The sequence below is a fragment of the Polyergus mexicanus genome, unplaced genomic scaffold, assembly GCF_030449975.1.
Source record: "Polyergus mexicanus isolate NDT 795.1 unplaced genomic scaffold, iyPolMexi1.0 SCAF_1, whole genome shotgun sequence".
Taxonomy (NCBI): Eukaryota; Metazoa; Arthropoda; class Insecta; order Hymenoptera; family Formicidae; genus Polyergus; species Polyergus mexicanus.
This window is the reverse complement of record NW_027223321.1, coordinates 11902409-11925040: the sequence shown is the minus strand read 5'-3', so window position 1 is coordinate 11925040 and position 22632 is coordinate 11902409. Positions and strand designations below refer to the sequence as shown.

At 36.5% G+C, this 22632-nt stretch overlaps 2 protein-coding genes across 4 annotated transcripts; both read left to right on the top strand.

Moving 5' to 3' along the window:
- Nucleotides 1-1849: 1849 nt before the first annotated feature.
- On the top strand, nt 1850-9613 carry Inx2 (innexin 2). Its single transcript, XM_070299777.1, has one exon. The coding sequence runs from the start codon at nt 2611-2613 to the stop codon at nt 3685-3687; it is 1077 nt and encodes a 358-aa protein (XP_070155878.1). The 5' UTR covers nt 1850-2610; the 3' UTR covers nt 3688-9613.
- Nucleotides 9614-15565: 5952 nt separating this feature from the next.
- On the top strand, nt 15566-20347 carry Inx7 (innexin 7). 3 transcript variants are annotated; one of them, XM_070305558.1, is made up of 7 exons: nt 15566-15917; nt 16214-16304; nt 16389-16461; nt 16854-17031; nt 17362-17699; nt 18104-18294; nt 18986-20347. In XM_070305558.1, exons 3-7 carry the CDS (start codon nt 16444-16446, stop codon nt 19263-19265), a joined length of 1005 nt encoding a protein of 334 aa, XP_070161659.1. In that variant the 5' UTR covers nt 15566-15917; nt 16214-16304; nt 16389-16443; the 3' UTR covers nt 19266-20347. The 3 variants fall into 3 exon arrangements, with proteins under 3 accessions (XP_070161659.1, XP_070161643.1, XP_070161651.1); XM_070305542.1 differs by having other exon boundaries at nt 15566-15978; XM_070305550.1 differs by having other exon boundaries at nt 15914-15944.
- The last annotated feature ends 2285 nt before the right edge of the window (nt 20348-22632 follow it).

The following is a 22632-nucleotide window of genomic DNA, read 5'->3' as shown; positions in this document are numbered from 1 at the left end:
CCCAACGAAATGCGATAGGGCTCTTTAGCTAGATAGCGTTATCCTGCTGACGTTACTCGTGAACGACGATATACGAAGACGATGTCTCGCGTAGAGGTATTCTTATGTCCGTCTTCGATAGCCTAAGCGGTAACTGTAATATAAATAGATTTAGCGAGAATAATTAATCAGCGTAAGGCAGAGGTTTCATTACAATAGCTCTATATTTAGAGCACGCGCATCCATATGAATAATTTACGATTCGGTGTACGAGATGAATGGAATTAGCAATTGTTGCACAATTATATAACAATTATTATTACATGTTTATGTAAATGTTTCCTTGTATATTATTAGAAATATCGTATTTCGCTTAAATATTTATTTAATTGCTGAGCCAAGGGCTTGTGCGATTAAAAATTATTTAAGCATATATCGTGGTCAATGAAATAAAATATTTGCGTGCAATACTTTTTCTTTTCTCCGTGAATATTATGGTACTTTTGCGAAACGAATGCAAAAATAAATTACCGATTCAACAATTATCAATATTTTATATTCAGATTCCTCTAATATATAAGTTGTTATCTCTGCATGTATATCCGGTTACTGACTTTCTCGTGTTCTTCTGACAAAGGGAAAAGTTTCTTTTTGAAAGCTCTTTGCATCGGGAAAAAAATAGAAAAGGGAAAAGAGAAAACGAAAGTAGGCCCTCCGAATTCCTCGGCTTAGATGCTACTAAGTTGCTTATTATCATCTAGAGTGCAGTACCGTTGTTATTATTATCATGCGTAACAATAATTACATATTTTATGCCGCTTCGTAAGACCAGCGTGTATGTTTCGGGATAAATGTCAAACGGCGTGAGAGAGTTTTGCGACAAACTACGTTTGGATAAGAGAGATATTATCATCGAGTCATGTTTTGTCACGCAACGTGCGCGCATTAAGAACAAAGTGTAGCAGCATAATTTTTCGTTCATTTTCATTCATGGATTACGTCAGATTCTAGGACGTGAAACAATCGTATATGCCTCTGACCCACAGATGAAAATGTTAATAAAACACCTTATTACGCCTTATCGCATAAAAGGATATCACAAGACAGACTTGCTAACGTATCTCTTGTTTTCCTTATCCTTTTCTCTAATTGTTTCGTTCAGAATACATTGATTTAAATATCTAAAAAAATTTAAAGATCTAAAAAAAAAAAAAATCCTCATATTTTAATTAAATTTTAGAGATTTTAACAAAACGTGTGATTTTTATAATTTTAAAATTAAAATACTTTTTATACACGAGAAAGAATGTCAAATGCGTGAAATATAAATGAAAGTGAGAAAAAGATACTCAAATATCAATATGTTTAAGAAATCAATTTCGATGGACATTTACTATTAATATATTGATTAATATATCGTGTCTCTTTCTCTCTCTATATAATACGGATAGAAAAAAATTCAATTATTCCTAAATTAATATTCATCAATATTGATGATGCAATCTTTTTCTCGCTTTCTCTCTCTCTCTCTCTCTCTCTCCCTTGCATCTAAAATAAATCAATTTCGGATTAGAAAGAAATAATCTTTCATAAATTCTATTTTTCTATCCAGAATAAAGACACAGAAAACCGACAAAAAACGTTTCAATCATAATTGGCGCTAATCGACTTGACGCAAACGGAGAAAAGTGCTTCGAATCGAGAATCCCACGCTCCCGCAGCCTCAGTAGTCAGTCGCCATGGTAACAACCATGCCAAGAGTCACGCCGCCGTCGCGCATGAAGCGAACGACGGTAGCCGAGATCCGCCGAAGTTTGCCGAACGCGGCCCGAGAGGAGAGACCGAGAACCACCGAGCAAGCACCGTCAGCACCGAGCGTCGACGGGATAGACGGGATTACCTCACGTGAGAGGAGAGACAAGAACGGACCTATAGCGTTAGGAGGGTGAGCAGGAGAGTAGTCGGTATTGTGTAGGTGGGGGACAGAGTCTCCCTGCCGCGCCGCAGAAGCAACACGGACGGACAGTTCTTGGTCCCCGACCGGCCTGCGTAAGCCAAAAGACGGGAGGGAGAGAGAGAGAGAGAGAGAGAGAGTGAGTGAGTGAGTGAGTGAGAGAGACAGGGAAAAAGGGAGCAGCTCGTGGAACGCCGTGTCCTCGCGTGCTTGTGTCGCGTCTCGAGAGCAGCCATTACGGCAGAACCGCTCGGTGACGCTTGTAACGTTGCCGCGTAGTGACGCGAACGCGACGGTAGCGTGGTCCGTTGTTGTCGCGCGCGTGAACGTCGCCGCTGTCACATAGTATACGGGCGTGTATGAGAGCGCACGTGTGCGAGTCCCGAGCGAATTAACGCCGCCGCTACCGTTACCGAAGGGGTTGGCGAGTGTGAAACGAGGAAGCGCGGAAGCTGCCGAGCACGCACGAGGCTTGTCGCGTCGTGTGGAAGCTTCACGAAGGACCCGTACAAAACGAATTCGGTTTGCGACCGGACCGCTGAGTGATCGGACGAGGACGGTTACGGGTGCGCGCGCGTGTCCGTGTGTGTGTGTGTGTGCGCGCGTGTGTACGCGTGGATTAAGGAAAATCCAAGGAATTGAGATAAGGAAGAAGGAGAGTAACAACAGCCGACATCATGTTTGACGTGTTCGGTTCCGTGAAGGGGCTGCTGAAGCTCGACTCGGTGTGCATCGATAACAATGTGTTCCGGTTGCATTACAAGGCCACCGTGGTCGGACTCATCATCTTCTCCCTGCTGGTGACATCCCGGCAATATATCGGCGACCCGATCGACTGTATCGTGGACGAGATACCGCTCCACGTGATGGACACCTACTGCTGGATCTACTCGACCTTCACGATCCCGGATCGAACCGGCATCGTCGGCAAGGATCTGGTACAGCCGGGGGTCGCCGCGCACGTCGAGGGCGAGGATGAGGTAAAATATCACAAGTATTACCAGTGGGTCTGCTTCACTCTCTTCTTCCAAGCGATCCTCTTCTACATACCGCGCTATCTGTGGAAGACGTGGGAAGGCGGTAGGATCAAGATGCTGGTGCTGGATCTCAATTGCCCGGTGGTGAGCGAGGATTGTAAAAGCGACCGGCGTAAACTGCTGGTCGATTACTTTTCCTTCAATCTACACTCGCAGAACTTCTACGCGTATCGCTTCTTCCTATGCGAGCTGCTGAATTTCGTCAACGTCGTCGGCCAGATCTTCTTCATAGACTTCTTTCTAGACGGTGAGTTCACCACTTACGGCTCCGAGGTTCTCAGATTCACCGAGATGGAGCCCGAGGAGCGTATGGATCCCATGTCACGGGTGTTCCCCAAGGTGACCAAGTGCACATTCCACAAATATGGTGCGTCCGGCACGGTGCAGAAGTTCGACGGTCTTTGCGTGCTGCCGCTCAACATCGTCAACGAGAAGATCTACGTATTCCTCTGGTTCTGGTTCATCATTCTATCCGTCCTGAGCGGCCTCAGTCTTCTCTATCGCGCGGCGGTGATACTCGGCCCGAAGCTCCGGATGGTGCTGTTGCGAGCTCGTTCGCGTCTGTCGCCGCAAGACCAGATCAAAACCATCAGCGACAAGTGCCAGATAGGCGACTGGTTCGTTCTCTATCAGCTCGGCAAGAACATCGATCCTCTCATCTACAAACAGCTCATCGCCGACCTCGCGACCAAGCTCCAGGGGAAGGAGAACGTGTAACTCGCCCAACAAATCGATCCTCAAAGGGCCTTTTCGAGGTCCGGAGAAGTCCTCCGGAGGAAGATTCCTCGTCTTCTCTCTCAGAGCGAATGCTCCTCCTGCTCGATAGTGAGAGGAAGCGAACGGTAGGACTGTCTCCAAATTAGAGACAAGAGAGAAAGAGAGCCATACCGATTATCGCGGATACAAGTACTAAGAAGACGAGGATTGGAGGAATTAGCATCTTAGGCTGAATTGCACCGGCGGAGTTTGCTCCAACGTAGTTCGGAGATTAATTTTCTATTTCTTTCTGTAGTATATTTTATATATAATATAGATAAAGAAAGAAGAGAGGGGAGAGGGAAGATCTCCGAGCTAATCTCGGATATTAGTTTTACTTTAATTGATTTTTAGATTTTCCAACTAGCGAAGATCATCCAGGATATATCCTCGATCAGTTCGATCGACGTTCATTATTGGATTTAATAATTTATGTAGGCTCCGCGTTTTAGAATTCATATGTCGATGAAGAAGTGAGATTTAGTCAATCGAGGTTAATCGCTTAACAAAAATTGGGATTAATAAAAAAAAAAGTTATATTATTTTCTTAATATCGTAGGTAAATAATTAATAATTAGTTTTATTATTAACGTAGAGTTTAAGTCGCTTTCTTTCTTTTCTTTTCTTTTTTTTTTTTTGCCCACGTTTTCAATTCTTATTTCGAAATGAGAGACAGAGAAGAAAAATTTAATATTTACGTCAGTGCAATTCGGTCTCGGTTAGTTAGTTCTTTTTTTTTCTTCTTCTTCTTTTCTCTTAGACCAAGATTTTTTTATATATCGCCGTTCCTCTCTTTTGCGCGAGAGTACACGCTTCCATTCCAGGTAGGTTTACGGTCGAGACAAAGCGTGCTGTTCCTCCTCGCTTCTCCTCCTCGTCTTCGCGTCGAACTCTCCTCGTCTTTGGATCCTTTCACAATCGCGCGGATAGTTTCCCATCGATTTTACATCCGCCTATTCCACTTGTTGCTATGTTTGTCCATTTCCTTTATTTTATTTCCCTCTTAGATTTTCTCGAGCAAGGTTTTGACTCCAATATCGAGCTCTCTTATCGTCTAATGTTTATTGATTTAATTTTCATACATTGTTTTTTTTTTTTTTTTTTTTTTTTTTTTTTTTGCGATATGCGTGGTAATAACGAGGGTGGGAAATTTTGAATTCTTATAATAGATATTTAATTTTTTTTTCGCGATCGATGCTTCTTTTTTCTTCGAGAAAATGCGAATCGATGCAAAAAATAGAAATTATTTTACCATACTTTTATAAATTTCAAATGTCCGACCAATGCACTTGTAGAACGTATGCCTTTTCTTTTTTTTTTTTTTTTTTTTGCTTACGAGGCAGGTTGAATGATCATTTTTGCCATGACTCATTATTTAAACAATCGCGCGACTCGGCTGATCTTTTCAACGGTTTGATTTATATTTTTATATAACATAATTATAATAAGTAATGAAAATTAATTGATAGCTTAAAAAATTATTCCATTATTCGTTTATTCTTCCTTGGTCAAATTAATAGCGAGTAAAGAAAAAAAATTTTTTTTAACAGAACCACTTTCTTACTCTGCGCGAGTTTTTATTCACACGTGTTCTTTGCGGCAAAGTGTACATAACATTGCAATAAAGCTTGCGGATAAAGCCCCTCGTAACACGAACGTCCTACGGTCATGTACGCGCACGCGGAGAATAAAAATCCCGGTCTTCCGCGAAGCGCCTCACCGCCTTGTCCGCGTGTTCATTCGTTCCTCGCTTGCATTCCTACGAGTCTCGAAGCGAACGTCTTGTTCGTGTGATGGAACAACCTGCCTTGTAAGAATAATACGCGCCGAACGAGAAAATCCAGGAGATAGAAGACTTTCATTGTCCCTTTTCTTGAAACATTTTTGACCTTTATACCGCGTCGAAACTAGACAAAAGCTGTCTTTTGACAAAAACGAGAAGAAAGAGAGAGAGAGAAGCATCTGTGAAAGAGCTTAAAAGAGCGCGAGGTCCTCCCGGCACTCTCGGAAACCTTCGTTCGTTAGACTTGGATCGTGTGATAAAACGGGGGACGGCACGTTATCTCTTATTAGCTCTATTCTCTCGCTTCATTTTTTTTGCTGCTTTTTTTTTTCCCTGTTGAAAGCTCGCGGTGTACATCTCGAGCTCGACAGAGAGAGATAAGATTGTCCAACGATAAATGTCTAATACTTGAATACGGGACGTATCTGACAGAGAGATTCTTATTTGTGTCTGCGAAGAGTTCGCGTACTTATCGTAAAAGATTTTCATCATCCTTTACACGCGAATTCTCGTTTTTATATATCTCTCTTACGATTTATAACTATATATTCTTTCGATCGCTCTTTCACGTAAGAGAATCGCACGCGCCGTCCTTCCCCCCCCCCCCCTCACCTCCCCCGCAAACCCTAACTTTACGCTATTACTGATTACTTTGATCTTTCTTATATTTTAAAAGTGTATCGTAGGAATATATATTATATGTATATTGTAGGTATAGTAGAGAGAGAAAAAAAATTCATTTGTACATGTATATGAGCATAGAGAGAACAAGAGAATGAGAAAGAGAAGAGAGGAGGGAGAATCGTGTATGCGTGTATGTGTGTGTGTGCGTGAGTGTAGATATTAACGCGCGTCCGTCTTCCTCGTATTTCATCATTCCACGCCCTGAAAGGACATACGCACAATTTTATTAAACTATGTCGTAACTAGATTACAATTGTTACGCTGTATCTTGCGTCTTCTCTTTCTTTCTATTTTTATAATATAAAATTAATGTATATCGAAAGACCAAGTTATAACGTTAGATAAGAGATATGCGATTTCTTCGTTAATTCTCTTTTATGATACAAATTTATGATGTAAAAGTGATACGTATCGAGGGACCAAGCTGGAATACTTTATACAAGCATTCCTCAAATCTATCTTTTTGTTTTCTTTTTTAAGACTGGGATACCATGTGAAAATCGGCGATTATAGTAATATTGTAATATCGCGGCGACGCTTTAACACCATGCTGTCACGCAGCATCTCTAGACATAAAAAAAAAAAAAAAAAAAAATTCAAATTATTATATCTGAACAATTTACGGATATGATTTCACGAATGATAAAATTCAATTGTCGTTAGTCATCCATCGACATAAAGTTTGAGGTGATAGCTTAGATGCTTCGTACAGAGATAAATAACGGGGAGCGTTATTTTTAACTATTGTTCGTATATTTTATACATAGCTTTTAGGCGCAATGTATTCGGTATTATTCTAATATCCCGTTGACATGTATGCGTATGCGTGCGTGTCGCATGGAATACCCAATATCGTATTCCGATCCGAGTATGTTGACTCGCTTGTATTATTCGAAAATAGAAGCCGAAACAGCTTTTATGATACCGTTGCCGGCGATACTTTTCATAAGGAACCGCACACGAGAGAAGTTGACAGCCCGCTGATTGCGCGCTAAAGGCGATCGTCAAAGTTTTATCAAGATAGCAAATATCGAGATAACATGATTATAAAGGGCTTATAACGTTTACGATGTGGTACTGGTGTTCAAATTGTGCGATACTAAAAGCTCGTGATGTATTTACTATAGAAAACCGATACGATCGGCCTAATAAAATTCGTGTCTTCTTATCTTAATCTTATATAGACACAATTGTATACGAAAAATGACATCACAATTCCTCGTAACTTTTTATCATAGAGTATAATAAAAGTTTAATAAAGATTTATAAAGAAAGACAATAAATTTACAAATGTACAATTAAGAGAAAAGATTCCGAAAATTTTTATATTAGCGTGTCAGTGTAAATTTCACGGTATGTAACGCAGATTGTAACGCCACGGCCTTAGTCCCGGTTCGAACGCGGTAAACATGTGTGAAGCATACGAATGGATAGTTGTAGCGCTACAGAATTTTATTAAAGAGAGGAAGGGAGAGAAAAAAAAACGAGCGACACACGCGATTTACATATATATATATATATATATATTATTCGCTTTTCCGCCATCTAAAACATTCCCTCTTTGGGAGATATCTATGCTCAAAATAAGACTGCCAGATAATCGAAACACTTTTGCTCGTCGCCGTGATTTTAGATCACTTTTAGATGTATACGCGAGATGTAGAGTTATTATTACGAACACAAACACGTTATCCGCTATTATATATCGCTTTGCTTTGCTCGATTTGTTAATTTTTCGATTGAAAAACGCTAGAATCTTTTGCATAATATTATTATATATTTCTCTCCTTTATCGGGATGGGCATTTCCTTTATCGTCTCGCTTTATTTCTGTTGTCTTTTTGCGACAATAATGTCAATTGTCTTGATCAATGTATGTTTATCATTCCTTCAATTGATCTGCTAGAAAAATGATTGCGTGATGTGGGTTACGTCTAATAATAAGTGCCTGATTATAGCGTTAGGTATAAAGAGTACATTCCTTTCGATAATTAATAGATATTCCAGTAAAGCTTGTCTGTTATTTTCAAAATGATACAGCTTTCTGCTGTATATGTTTGTTTTCGTTCTGCGAAATTTATTTACAGAAATTAATATTTTCAGTTTTTAACAGAATTTTTCAATTCTGAAAAAAATAGATGAAAGTTGTGTAGTTTGTGAAACTGTGCCAACATTCCGCCGTTGTCAGACTTGATGAAAAATATTGAAAATTAAATCGAAATCAAAATAGAAATAAACAATGTTTGTTAATTTGTGTGTGAAGCTGCAGTTACACGCAGTCAAGTAAAGGAGGGATACCCTCGATATTTTCTAAACGAGAAAATTAATTGTTATTCTGCGACTAGATAATTACATATCGTGTAAATTATAAATCATCACCAAAAGTGCCTGCATCCTGCCAAGCGTAGATAAGAACTCTCGCTTCCTTTCGCTCGCGATTTTACGATACGGCGCTTCCCCAGCGGTAGGTGCAACGTGACACATCGATATTGTATTAATAACATACATGTATTACTCTGCCCAATTTCCATTTATATCTGAAAGAGAAAAAAAAGAAATATATATATATATAGTATATAAATATATAGGGAAGAGAGAGAAAGAAGGTGTCTCTTTGCGAAAAGAGATAGACGAAGTATATATATAAATATATTATATATGAATATATGGTATAGTATATACATATCTTCAAATGTGTCGATTTGCAGAGCACACAGTAGTAATCTATAGATAGATAGAGACGCAATGCCTTCTTTATACTTTAGAATTCCTCTTTCTTATCTGTCGTTAGATATTTACAAGAATAATTAAAAGTAGGAGAGTAGGAGAATCTATACTATCTGCGATATGATGAAGGAGCTTAAGAAAACGGTAGCCACGCACGTCGTTAAACGACGATCATGTCACGGATTTTTTGTCCGTGATCGAGGGGTATAATCCCAATGAGTTCTCTCTACTCTCGACGCTACAGACACGAGGAAAAAAAAAAATTACACTCCACGCCAGTCGTCATCGTTCAGCGAAAATGCGGTATGCGCGTCATTTTCGTGCGTGTGTGCGTGGCATCGGAATCTGATTTCAAAATTATTACCCCCCGGGGGGGGCTCCAATCGCCGCGATTAAGAATAACGTATTAAGGCCGAGAACGAGGGGCACACCCCCGGCGTACACTCGAAGGACGAAGGACAATGTACATCGCCGCATAGGAAATTATATATTCTTATACATGTGTATCTTTTACTTATTATATATTATCGTCTTCGCTCTTCGAGCCGCGGGTGATATTCATAATGTGCGGTCAGAGAACACACTGCCCTCCTAAGGAATGAATGATATATATATATATATATACATATATATATTTTAATACGAAATGTTTTCTTGTAAAGTTAATCTAATAAACATCAACGATTATATGCAATGATCCTCTTGTTGCCATTTGTTGTTTCGACATTTCTCTTTTAGTGACGTAGTTTTTCTCTTCTGATAATCCGTGCAATGATAAATAGACGCGCGGATTTACTTAAGTTAATGGTAAGTAAGAACGTAGGTCTGTAAAAGAAGAAAACTTGTTTGTAGAATCCGCTATTCGTTTTCATTAGAATAAAGAGAATGCGTTAAGAATATTTTTTGATTATAAAGATATAATTTTCCAAACTTTCCCAACTTTAATTGTAAACTTTGATATTTTCGGAAATTTACATATTACCTGTTAATTTGAGAAAATTCATTATTTATTAAAAGCTTTTAACATTTAGGATTAAGATAGAAATAAGTAGAAATAATTTTAAGATTAAACAATTTGAATCGCACACAAATGATATTTGATAACATCTGCATTTTTATTTCGATTATATTTTTAAAATTATATGTAATACACGTATATGACAAAAGTGTTTAAATCATCGAGCTGTAAAAAATAGAAAATAATCTTAAAATTATATAAATAAAATTCAAGCTTTCTTTTATCTGTCGGTCATTTTTATACCGTCACATAAAAAGTGCATAATGCAAATATACGAGCGTACGCGTTTCCTTTTAAATTCCATATTAAGTAATGGAATGTCGAGCGAACGGTTCAGCAGTTAATGAGAACTACAATAATTAAGATGTAAACGATAAGAAGACAGTCGTAAAGATCGTAACCAAGGATCGCGCTGAAACCTACATATGTCCCGATTGGTTCTCCCTAATTATTAAAGACGACACAGTCTCGGGACCTATAAAATCGGATCGTAAAGTGCGCAAACTGCGGCGACCCTGCGTCCCGATTCCTGCCTACCTACACAGCCGTCGATTTCATTACGCATCGCGTCACGAACGCCTAAGTGCGAGGACACGTGATGAGAGGAGGAGGACTTTTGCACGTGCGTGTGCTCATCGCGATTAACTAACCGGGGACCGGAGTGCGCATCGTTCGCGCGCGTTCGAGGTCCAAGCAATTGTACAGAAATCGCTCCCTCCCGCGATCATCAGGTGCGTTATTGCCGCTTGAACCGCATTAACGGACCAAATTCTCCCCGTGCGTATGAAATTGGCCGTCATTATCCGAAGAGGGGAAATTATCGTGAGCCTGAAACATTCCGCCGAGAAATTTCAGTGTGCAACATCGAAGCGTCAATATCAGCGTCAGTATTAGCGGATATTATCGTCAACGGATTTTTTTATTTATTTTATTTAATTAACCTTCGCTAATTGTCAACTTATATAATATCTATGTCATTCTGTATATGTAACAGAGCAATTTAATTAATTATAATTATTTCTAAGAGAAAAAAATGAATTTAGCATCTTTCAATAGAAATTCCATTGTAACTACTTCTTTAAAAAAATTATATTTAGGGAGAGTATATTTTGTTTTTCTTGGATAGAAATTCCACGATTCAATCAAATTCGCACGAAGATACGATGATTTCTTTCATGAATAATTTTCGTTCTATTTAATCGCATCTTGTATTAAAGTTATTTTTAAAAGCTTTCGTAAACACGTGGAATGCGAGATACATCGCCAGTAATATTCATTTGGCCTCACCTAATGAATTCCCGTAAGACAGCGAATCGCTCACAAATTACAGGTAAGTGCCGACAGGAACGGATCATCGCACATTCCAGAATGGGAAGCTGATGATTTTCGAAACAAAAGTATGTGTCCAGTTTATTTTTCTATACAAAATATACGATTTAAAAAAATGGATATATAAAAACATCTCAGCGCAGATGAATTCATGCATTAGGATCTTTTAAGCCGTTTACGACTGGAATAGTAATATAAATTATAGGAATGTAAATGAGCGAAAAGAGAATAAAATTCTTGCAACACTTTTTCTTAAAACGTAATTATCTATATCTATTAATTTTACATATTTATCTACAAGAATCTAGAAGAATCAATATAATGATTCACGGTGAAAGCTTTCTCCGCGAGCCATTGCACTGACTCTTATTGTGTTAAGTTACTAAACAAATTTATTAAATATTTTTTAAGTATTTTCAACGAAAATTTCTACAAATATCTTATTAATTTGCAATAATGTTTGCAATTTATTTGCGTTACTGTGAAAAATTATTTGAAATATAAAAAAAAAATATATATATATATATATACGTATATATATATATAATACTGTATAATAAAATAAATAATAAAATAATATGATAAAAATATTAGAAAAAAGGATTAAAAAAGATTGATGCAAACGATTCGCTTGTATCGAGCGGCCTGAATTCTATCGATTTCCCGTATAAATCCGTCCCTGGATTTAGATGAAAATACCGGCTGAGCCAGGATAGGGTCCCCGGTGCTCGTCGAGCATACGTATACGTGCGGTACGCAACGTAAGACACGCTTAACGTGGACGGGCGAGGAGGACAGACCCTTTCTTTCGAGGACTCGTTCGCTCCGCCGGCGGCTCGACTCGCCGGGGCCAATGGCCGGTCAAAGTCCCACCTTCGACGTTTGCCAGTTTTTGCCCCCTTCCCCCTCCCCCTCCCCCTCCCCCTTCTTCTCTCCTCTCGGGCACCTCTTCGCCTGGTGGTCTCAACCCTCTTGGCATCGTCTTCCACATATAGCTCGCCGTCTCCCGCGGTCCGAACTTCTTGTGCACGGTGACCTCATCAAGGGAGAGGTAGGGCCTCGTCAAATCGGCGACGACGAGCACTTGAGATTCCATTCGAGAATATCACGGTTCGGAGTAAATCGATCAAAATTTATATAAATGTTGAAGAGACGACGGTTATATCTATCTCTATGAATAGCAGGAACTTTTTAATATCAAGATCTAGAATTAAATTCGATGATTCAATGTGTTTCTTTCTTTTTTTTTCCCCCCCCCCCCCAAAGTGATAACGATATTTCGGTGACAATGCGTCTTAACTTCTAAATCTTTTATACGATGTATACCTATATTTAAAAGTCAATATTAGATATATTAATTCTCGGAATGACCGATGAATCAAGATTTACTCTACAACGAGCATTATAGGAGCGGGTCTGGGAAAGACGGGATAGAAATTCCAGCTGGCTTCCGAGAGCGGCTATGAGCGAGCCTCGGATTAGCAACTGACACCTTGCATAAGCGTAGGAATATGTAATGCGTGCGACGAGCTCACGTACGAGCTCAGGTTGCCTTTGTATACTCGCGTATCGTATCGTAGATATCGTTCCTACGATTCGTTCGTTAATAACTGGATTTGTAATTGAAGCTTGTTATGCGCCGGGAAACTAGATAACGTTCGTCAAGAATTAACCGAAGTGATCTTGAAATTTCAGTTTCAATCGATGGCCATGTTATACGATATAATGTTACACACAAATCATTCATTAATGGGGATGTATAAGGCTCGCGAGAAATAATACTTTATTCGTGGAGAAAAATGAAAATTATTCTCATCAAAAATAAGTACTTTGTACAAATCAGTCTATCGATAAATGATTTACATCTATAACATTACGTCACGTTGTATTATAATATGTGTATGATTATAAATTAAAAGTAAAATAAGATTGCAGTACCTCTCCTCACTTCTATTTGCTCGTTTAATTAATATTTTAAGTAGCCATTAAATCGTCAAATAAGTCAAATAGCCATTAAATTCGATCGAGCAGATATAACATTTGAGATTAATTTATTTATTCTATTATTCTTGTCCATAATTTTTCTCTGTCTCTCTTCGTTCACTCACGTCTACTCACGTCATGCTCCATTACTATATGCGAGAGTATGCTAATTTAATTCACAATGGCAGATTTGCTTAAGGTTCCAAATAAAAAAAAAAAAAAAAAAGTCGTGTTGCACATATTTGTAACTTCATATTTTTCTTTTCTAAAATTTAATAATTATCAAAGTTATAAATAAAACGTCATTTTGTTCAATAGATGAGAAGGATAGATATTTTGTTTCTAGGATAAATGTTATTCCACTTATTGTTAGCTCTTGGAATTTTAAGTTCTCTATTATCATTGAGAGTTTTATTCACGTCCTTCTAAAGATGAGCAAGCTCACGTTCCCAATTCTGAAAATGCTGCTTGTCAGTCATGTTACATGTGCAATGTAACGTGACCGCTACAGCGTTTTATTATTCTGATCTAGTCGTTAACGTCGGATTACTGTCTGCTAGCATTTTATGTATGTTTAGTACGCGACAAATCGTCATAGATGAACATTTTCTTCGAGATAAATGCAGCCTGGCACGCGTGAAATGCGTGTAACGAGCGCATTGTCATATGGCTTTTTAATTTATTGAATGTCGAATGCCTTTTCATGGCATACTGTGGATATTTGCAAATGATCCAATAATAATGATCCGATCTATTTATGAAGAATACGAGTTTATTTCATTGTCGATCGATGAAAAAAGTGTCATAATTTGCTCCTTGATATTATATTAGTAACGTAAATTATATAAAACTTGTACTTCACATAAAAGAAATCAAATGTTAAACACAAGATATATTTGTTCGATGTATAGCATGAAATAATTAAAAATCAGATTTTCACTTGATATGAGTGATGTTGAATGTATGCTATTTTTTAAAAAGACGAAATTATATAATACTATTAATATGATATTAATATGATACATCTTTATATGTGGTAAAATTTGTATAGTTGTGATATAGGAATTCAAAGTGCCTTTCTTAAATAACGTGCATCTAAAAAGTGCCACTGAGTTAAGTTATTATTTTTAAAAATAAAGATTTACATCTCGTTAAGTATCTCACAATGGTTCATAGTACGTATAACATAAAATTAGATAATTAAGATATTCTACCATATCAATGGAACAGTTTAAGTAATGCAAATAACGTACAATATTATGTTGTATAAATTCGTGAATTGAATGGTTTATTACGTTTATATAATTATCGTTATTTTATATAAAATTTCCTGTTTTCATTAATATAATATCATACAAAATCAAAATTATATACATTTTATGAATTTCATGAATTTTATTGTACTTTATATGAGATAGACTAGATAATTTTATCGAGAAAGATATGGTTAAGCTATGGCTAAACAATGCCAAGTTTCTGATAAAAACTGTAATATTTCCTCAGCAATAGCGATGCTGTTGTCACCGCTTGTTTATGATATTATATGACGCTTGGACTCGATCCGTTATCTCTTTGTAAGCATTCAATGTCCTGGAAACTTGAAAATGCAGTTTAGTTTTTAAAAGAGAATAATCTGCATTAATAATCCATATAAAATATACAAAAAATGCCTATGTGCAAAAATATTTTTGTACATAAATAAAAAATCGTTATGCCTTTTAATAATAATAATAAAAAAAAAAACTATATTTTACATACACGTAGGCATTTTAAATATCTAAGGATTTAATTACGTTTCGCATCATTAAGATTCGGAATAAATACAATGAAAATAATATTGACATAAAAAGCTTATACCTTTCTCAAACTAAATAAAATAATATTTAATAAAGTAATTTGACTAGAGAGACTTTCGTTTATCTTTGCCATTTATGCTACTTTCTTCACGTTACTTTCATTTATTTTCAATTGTGCAAGAAGAGACGCTATGCTTCTTGAGATAAATATTTCTCGATATTCTTCTCCAATTGAAATCTACTATTTCATTATATCCGTAAAGGGGGAGAAGTGTTTGTCTGAAGAGCTTCCTTGTCACGATAGGCGACGAGACATGTAGGTCGCCGTCTCGTAAGAATCATCGTAAATCAGTATAATATAGATTCATTACTCTCTCTCTTTCTCTCTCTTTCTCTTTGCCGATTCCCCGCTACGATCTGTGATTATGCCTTCACGCCATTTAATTTCTGCTATCTGCTCTTATCTGAACGAATGGAAACGTCTTGACTATAATAACCGTGCTCTTGATAATACCGAGTTTTGTGGAGCGTCCAGGGTGCTACGTAATCGTCTTTTCTGATAACGGCCGCGAGATTTTACTGCTTTAGAATTTTCAGTATGTTCTTGATCGGTACTCTATCTGGAATATAAAGCGCCGCTCGCGTATAAATTAATCGGGACCGCCGGAGTTGCGGATTTTCCGGCAGCCACGAAGTGTTCGCCGAGAGGCAAAAGTGATCCTTAATAAAGATTAGCAGCGCGACGTAATTAAAAGGCGAGCTTCCGCGTGTTACTTGAGACACAAACGAGAGAACATTAATTCCACGTCTCGTAGAAGAAGCGTGGAAAATCACAGCCGGCAATGGCGGCCAACGTGTTTGCCGCTTTCTCGGTACTTAAGGACCACGTTAAATTCAAGGTCAATCAGAACGCGGTAGCCATTGACAATATCGGTAATAGATTCCTCGGTTCCGATGTTTTCGCTGTGTATTTAAATACTGATGCATAATTAGATCGAAAGATTTAATTGTTGCATCTATCGCCGCATGACTTATCGCTTTTATACGCGTTGTGTCTATTTTATTATTGTAAAAAAAATTACATCATTTATTATTTAATTATTATATAATTATATCGTTTCATATTAAATTTTCAATATAAATGAAAAGAATGCCTGTGTCCAATTAGTTTTCAGACTACACTACAGGATTACGTTTTTATTGCTTCTCATTGCGTCAATTTTAGTCACCTCCAGACAATTCATTGGCGAACATATAAGGTATATTTTTTTGTGCATCGAATCATATATATATATATATATAATATTGACCTTTCCTGAAATAAATTCTTGTTGTTTCGAAAGATGTATCGCCGATACTGCTGTACCATCTCACGTCATCGAGACCTTCTGTTTTTTTATGTCCACGTACACCGTGGTAAGTTTAAAGCTTTGACAGCTTCGTAAAAATGAATAATGCAATATCGTGCACAATATCCCTTTTCCATACAGTAATTTTTTATCAATTACAAAATAAAGATATTTAAATAATTTTTCAAATTATACTTATATATCAAATATGTATATTTTTTAAATATTAGAATCACAAATGTATAATTGAAGAATGATACTAAACAAACTATTTTTCTAAAAAATATCTAATACATATATATATATATATATTTTTTTTTACGCAACGTGCTGTGGAAATTGATGGACAATCCAAACAAAGTTATCGTTTTAGGAATAATTGGGAAATAATGCCGTCTATAAGAATAAACATTACTCTGTCATGGACGTGCTCGTTATCAATCAATTTACTCTCTTCAGGTGAAGCATTTGAATGCTACCGCGGTGCAGCAAGGTGAATTACCACATCCTGGCGTTGGACCAGTGGCTAAAGACGACCCCGTCATACATCACGCTTATTATCAATGGGTGCCTTTTGTCCTGTTCTTTCAAGCGCTTCTCTTCTATATGCCGCATTACGTATGGCGAAAAATAGAAGGTCGAGTATGCATATACACGTAGCCGTCGACGTATCTCGCACGACGTTTACAACCGCGTTTATCTCAAGCAGCGAGCTAATCATCATCACTCTTTCCTTGCCATCGTAATCTAATCATTTAACACCTACATACAGTATCCTACTTAGAGTGTTACATTGTATATTATTTACAAAATCATTTTTTAGTATTACGTATCGATAATACCTCAATATTAATGAATCGATAATAATCGAAATCTGAATATTACAAGATTTGAGACCATATCATTTTTTTTTTGTTTTTGTTTTGTTACAAGAATTGCACAGAAATTGCAATAGATTGAATTTCAGGTAATCGATTAAATATGTTAGTTTCGGGATTACACATGGCATCCTTATTATTGAGCGAAACGGAGCTTAAGATAAACGACGATGTCAAGGTACCTTCGAACAAGGATCGCGACGAGAAGATACAGCGGATTCGCATGGGCTTTATAAACCGCTTGCACTTGAATCGTCCGTGGGCATACGGATTGACTTTCTGCGAGACTCTAAATTTTATAAACGTGATCATGCAAATTTACTTGACCGACTGGTTCCTTGGAGGAGCTTTCCTAGGCCTCGGCCAATCAATCTCTGAGCCACTGTCCAAAGATAAAATGGATCCACTCGACATAGTTTTCCCTAAGGTACAATTTCATTTATATATCTAACCAATTTTTATATTTTATACGTATTATAACAATAATCAAAATTGTATAATGATTATCTAATATGATATTAATTATGGTGTATTGCTGAGTTGGAATATTTATTGCCGTCATGTTTGCAATAATAATATTACGGTAATAGATATTCAAAATTATAATCTCTGATCAATCAATATTTTGTACGTAATTTGATAAGAAACTTGGAAACTATAGTTATAAAATGCACAAAAAATTTTTATCTTTCATTATATTATTAATTCATATTATTTTATCAACTTTAATCATTATATACATGTAATTATAGATTTCGCTCGTATCAATGCTTCTAAATTATCTCATTGAGAACGAAATGTATTCGTGAATATGTAATCATATCTTTCTAGGTAACCAAATGTATTTTTCATAAATACGGCCCCTCTGGTTCCATACAAAAGCACGACGCGTTGTGCGTGATGGCACTGAACATCGTTAACGAGAAGATCTATACGCTTCTTTGGTTCTGGTTCGTCGTGCTGGCAGTAATAACCGGTTTGGGATTGGTTTGGAGAATGCTGACCATGATCCTTCACGCCAGGTTGCTAAACTTTGTCCCTGCATATTTTTCCGTCGTCAGCGTGGCTTTATAAATTTCCGTCACGGTATTTGTTCATTAATTTCGAATGGAAATTCTCGATTGACAGGTTTATTATCCGAAGAGAAAGATCTTGGGAAAAAATTGATTACACTAGTCAGAAAAGTCTATAATCAATTTTCATCATTTCCAATTTACTGTACAGATCAAAAATTCTGTACAGATAAAATCCTATATATAGATAGAAGCTAGATAATTTTAGTTTTTAATAGCTGGCGCTGTTAAAAGAGTATTTTCTAATAGAAAAAATACCTAGGAACTAATTAAGGATCAGTAAATGATAATTAGTTTACGTAAAAGTAAAAACCCAAAATATTCTGGTTATTATTTTCTGATCAATAATTAGCCAAGATTTAGATAAGAGAAACCGATCTATAAATAATGCTCAGTCAATATTTTTATATTCTATATAATATAATGGCTTGTTTGCGTGCTCGTGGATTTTTATATTAGCAATATTTATGATTTGTACATATCTAAAAATAGCACGAAAAATAACACACGAAAGAATGCAGAAGGATTATTGATACGAAGTTAACGCGAATAATATACCGCGATAAGCGCTTTTTATACGAATGACGAATGAATACCGACTTCGCGGAATGACTTTCATCCCGATTCCTTTTCCTTGCAGAAGCACGTCATTCAACAGATTCGTGTTTTCTATGGCCTGCCCTGGGAAATACAATCCGTGGAACGTACTCAAGGTCACTCACGAATATTACTTCGGCGATTGGCTATTCCTCTACTATATCGCCAAAAATTTAGACAATTACGTTTTCAAGGAGCTTCTTCAGAGATTGGCGGAGGATCTAGAAAACAGACGTCATGCGCGTTACAAAATCTTGCCCCCGGACGTCGAAGAAGAATTGCTGAAGAAACAATGGGATGATATTAAGCCTTCTATAAATTGAGAAATTTAAATATATAGCAATCGTTAAATACTCGTTCATAAATAATCTCGCAATACGAAAGTTACAAAATGTTAGATCAGTCATAATCTTTTCTTAATTTTTTTTTTTTACAATCCGTATTGTTTTTTAATTTTTTTTTTTTCGACAGCAGCTCGAATTACGTAATACATTTGACAAATCACAGAATTCACACATGGAGATATTGACAGAGGGAAACATATAACTTAATATATAGCTATACAAACATTGAACAAATAAGAGCTGGGAATGTGCGATTATATATTGCACGATGAAAATTTGCGTCTAAATGACTTTTGAAAAATGATTATCTTGCATAAATTATATGCAAACTTTAGTAAGTAACGAGCTAGATATATCTAATTTTTTTGTACGTTACACGTGTAATCGCGCGTATTCGCGGGTATATTATAACACTGCCGAACGAAAGGTTGTTCTTTTTATATGTATATAAACGTACTTTAGCGCATTTATATACTGCAATTGTAGAATAATACGTCTTGCGTGCATCACGTTTGTAATCGCGTTTGTGCTCGCGCATGACATGCATGACATAAACGCATAACCGATCATCTTTTAACTATCTCATACGGAGAAAACGCGTGCATAAGTTGCGTGTGATCGTATACATTGTGCGCACCCGCGCGTGTGTATACAAGCTAGTACATACGCAATACGCCCGTACGTTATACCGATAAATGACTCGACAATAGTTCGGATCGTTAAGTCGTTAAGGCCTCTGATTGGAATTGTACTGTGGCCTACTATCGAGTATATAGTCATGTTCGATAAAGGTTTAGATTTTATGGCACTGTTGGAGCTGTTTATTCGAATTATTGCTATATTCTGTACCTCCCATCGAGCGTTTGAAAATATTGACTCGATGACAAAGGGGCGCACGTACATTTATTTTGCATAATATTATTTCTAATGATTAATATGAATACAAAAAAAATAATAATTTTCGCGTTAGAATCCTTTGTAGCAAAATAATTTTATTATTAACCTTTTTTAAAAACAGTCTTTTACATTTGAATAATTTTTTATAACATAGACATTTACACGCGTGCATTAGATGCGTATGTGTGTAGGAGTGCTATATCAATAAATATTTATAATAAATATTTCTATGAAAATAGATATCTCTAGTATTTGTAACAATTCCAGCGAATACGAATTGTAACATCCTTATCCAACGAGGGTCTCCAAATGAGGTTTCCTTAGGTCTCGTTACAATAAGCTTTTGTCCTCCGTGCGGATGCGCATATCTCTGACATGAGAAGAAATCCGAGAGTCCGGCCGACGAAATCGTCACTGGCCGGAACTCCGTTCATTATATTCTCTCGGGTCAGGAAATGACGAAAGCGACAAGAGAGCAGAAAAAGAATGGAAGCTTTGCTCGCGTAATTGAAGAACTTGGACTCTAAACCTGTAACTAAGCCGGTCAAACCGCGCCAAGCGTCATTTATTTTCTTTGTTCCCGCATTCAAAGTCGGACGAAACCAATCGATAGACGCGATATCTGCTCGTTTAATGAACAGACCATTCGCGAAACAATAGGTACCTTTCTGTAACAGGACTTTTATATATATATATATATATATATATACACACCTTGTCTAGAACTCTCATGCTTTTGAGATGATTGCAAATGAGGATGGAGATAAGCAGACTCAACACTGCCGACAATATAGATTTAACGATACTTTTTCTTACTCTTACTTTTTTTAATTATTGTATTGTCAATTTTTTTAAGTAGAGATTTTTTTGTAGGGCGATTCAGATAATAAGGTTTCGTCTAAAGTCCAATTAATTTGAGGATAAGTACTAACGCGGATATTGGCATCCGATTTTCAAAGATAATATTTTCTTGCACGAAAAATTGAACAAAAGCATATATTAAACTTTATTTTTTAATATTTACTATAATATATATAAAATATATCTTTTTAAATATATAATTTAAATAGTCCGAGACAAATGTATCGTTTTCAAAATTCTAGTAAAAAATAAAATTATCTATTATCTATTCTATTTTTTTCTCAGTTAATTATAATTTTATGTAACCATTTCCGAGAGACAAGCAGCTTCTTTGCTCCTAGATATTTATTGCCGATCGCTCTCTGTGTATAATAATGCAAATTTTATGACGTCGCGCGTTTGTTTGAGCTTGAAACACGTGCACTATTTGTGTATCTTGTAACTGAAGTCTTCGTGGTAACTCGAATATCCCGAACGTCATTCAAGTCTGGCGCGCGTTAATTATACTTGGAAAAGGGAAGAAAAATTAGAAATGAGGGGAAGGAAGGCAAAGAAAGGATCGAGAAACCTGGAAAGCAGCTGTGCGCGTTTTCGGAATAGTCGCTCGGCTGCAGCATCCTGTACCATGATCATCAGCCAGACATTTCATTATTCTATAACATGAATTCATTTTGTATCTAACCTTTCACAAAACAACAATATGCTTATAAAATTTCGCGAGATTTTGTTAAGTGTTCCAAGAGATATCCAAAAATTGTCCCCCGTATGATTTCAATTTTTCCAAATAAAAAATATCATTTCTTATACAATATTTATTAGTGTTAGATAATATATAATGCCTATTGTTGTCTTATTTCTTTTTAATTTTTAATTCTTTTATCGTTAAACCGTTAGAATAATAAGGATAATTTACGTAATCAAAGTTAGTTTTAAGCTACATTATAGCGCGACTCTTGATGACATAAAGCGGCTCACCGATGATGCTACGTTTACGCATACAACCGCAGTAAATACATATATTTATGCCAAAGACGTGCGGGAGTCGAATGCGAAACGCGTGAATGCAATACAAAATGCGGCTCGTTTTTCGTCATGTCGATTACTAATGTCCGATCCACCGGATCTCGGTGAGAAAATTCAGATGCGATTGCGTGATACATCGTAACAACGTGCGCGAAATATTCGCATGCCATAAGCAATGCAAATATTATCTTCACGTAGAGATGATAAAATCTAAGGTTTAGAGACGAATGTTGGTGTACGAACGCAGAGAATGATGCATATATTGCACATTCCGGCGCATCGTATGTCTAGACGATGCTTTAGTTTATCTCATATAAATGTGTGCTCGAAGATACATGAGACAGATCCTTTGAAAAGTCCGTCACTCGATAAATAATACATATTATGACAAATTTAATGTTGTATTTATCTTGAAAAGAAATGCATGATAATTTAGAAATGTTAATATTTGAAATGGACGTTTCTTAATTTGTTGAATTTAGGAGAGACAAATAATGAGTTTAATATTTAATCTTATGTGATATATGATGTACATTTTTTTTTTCTCACCATACGCTACATGCGT

Excerpts from the sequence above, each read along its gene's own strand:
- Inx2 (XM_070299777.1), top strand. The coding sequence starts at position 2,611 with ATGTTTGACGTGTTCGGTTCCGTGAAGGGGCTGCTGAAGCTCGACTCG.
- Inx7 (XM_070305542.1), top strand. The coding sequence starts at position 15,888 with ATGGCGGCCAACGTGTTTGCCGCTTTCTCGGTACTTAAGGACCACGTT. Across the intron at positions 16,305-16,388 it reads TTCATTGGCGAACATATAAG|ATGTATCGCCGATACTGCTG; the intron begins GTATATTTTTTT and ends TTGTTTCGAAAG. Across the intron at positions 18,295-18,985 it reads ACCATGATCCTTCACGCCAG|AAGCACGTCATTCAACAGAT; the intron begins GTTGCTAAACTT and ends TTTTCCTTGCAG.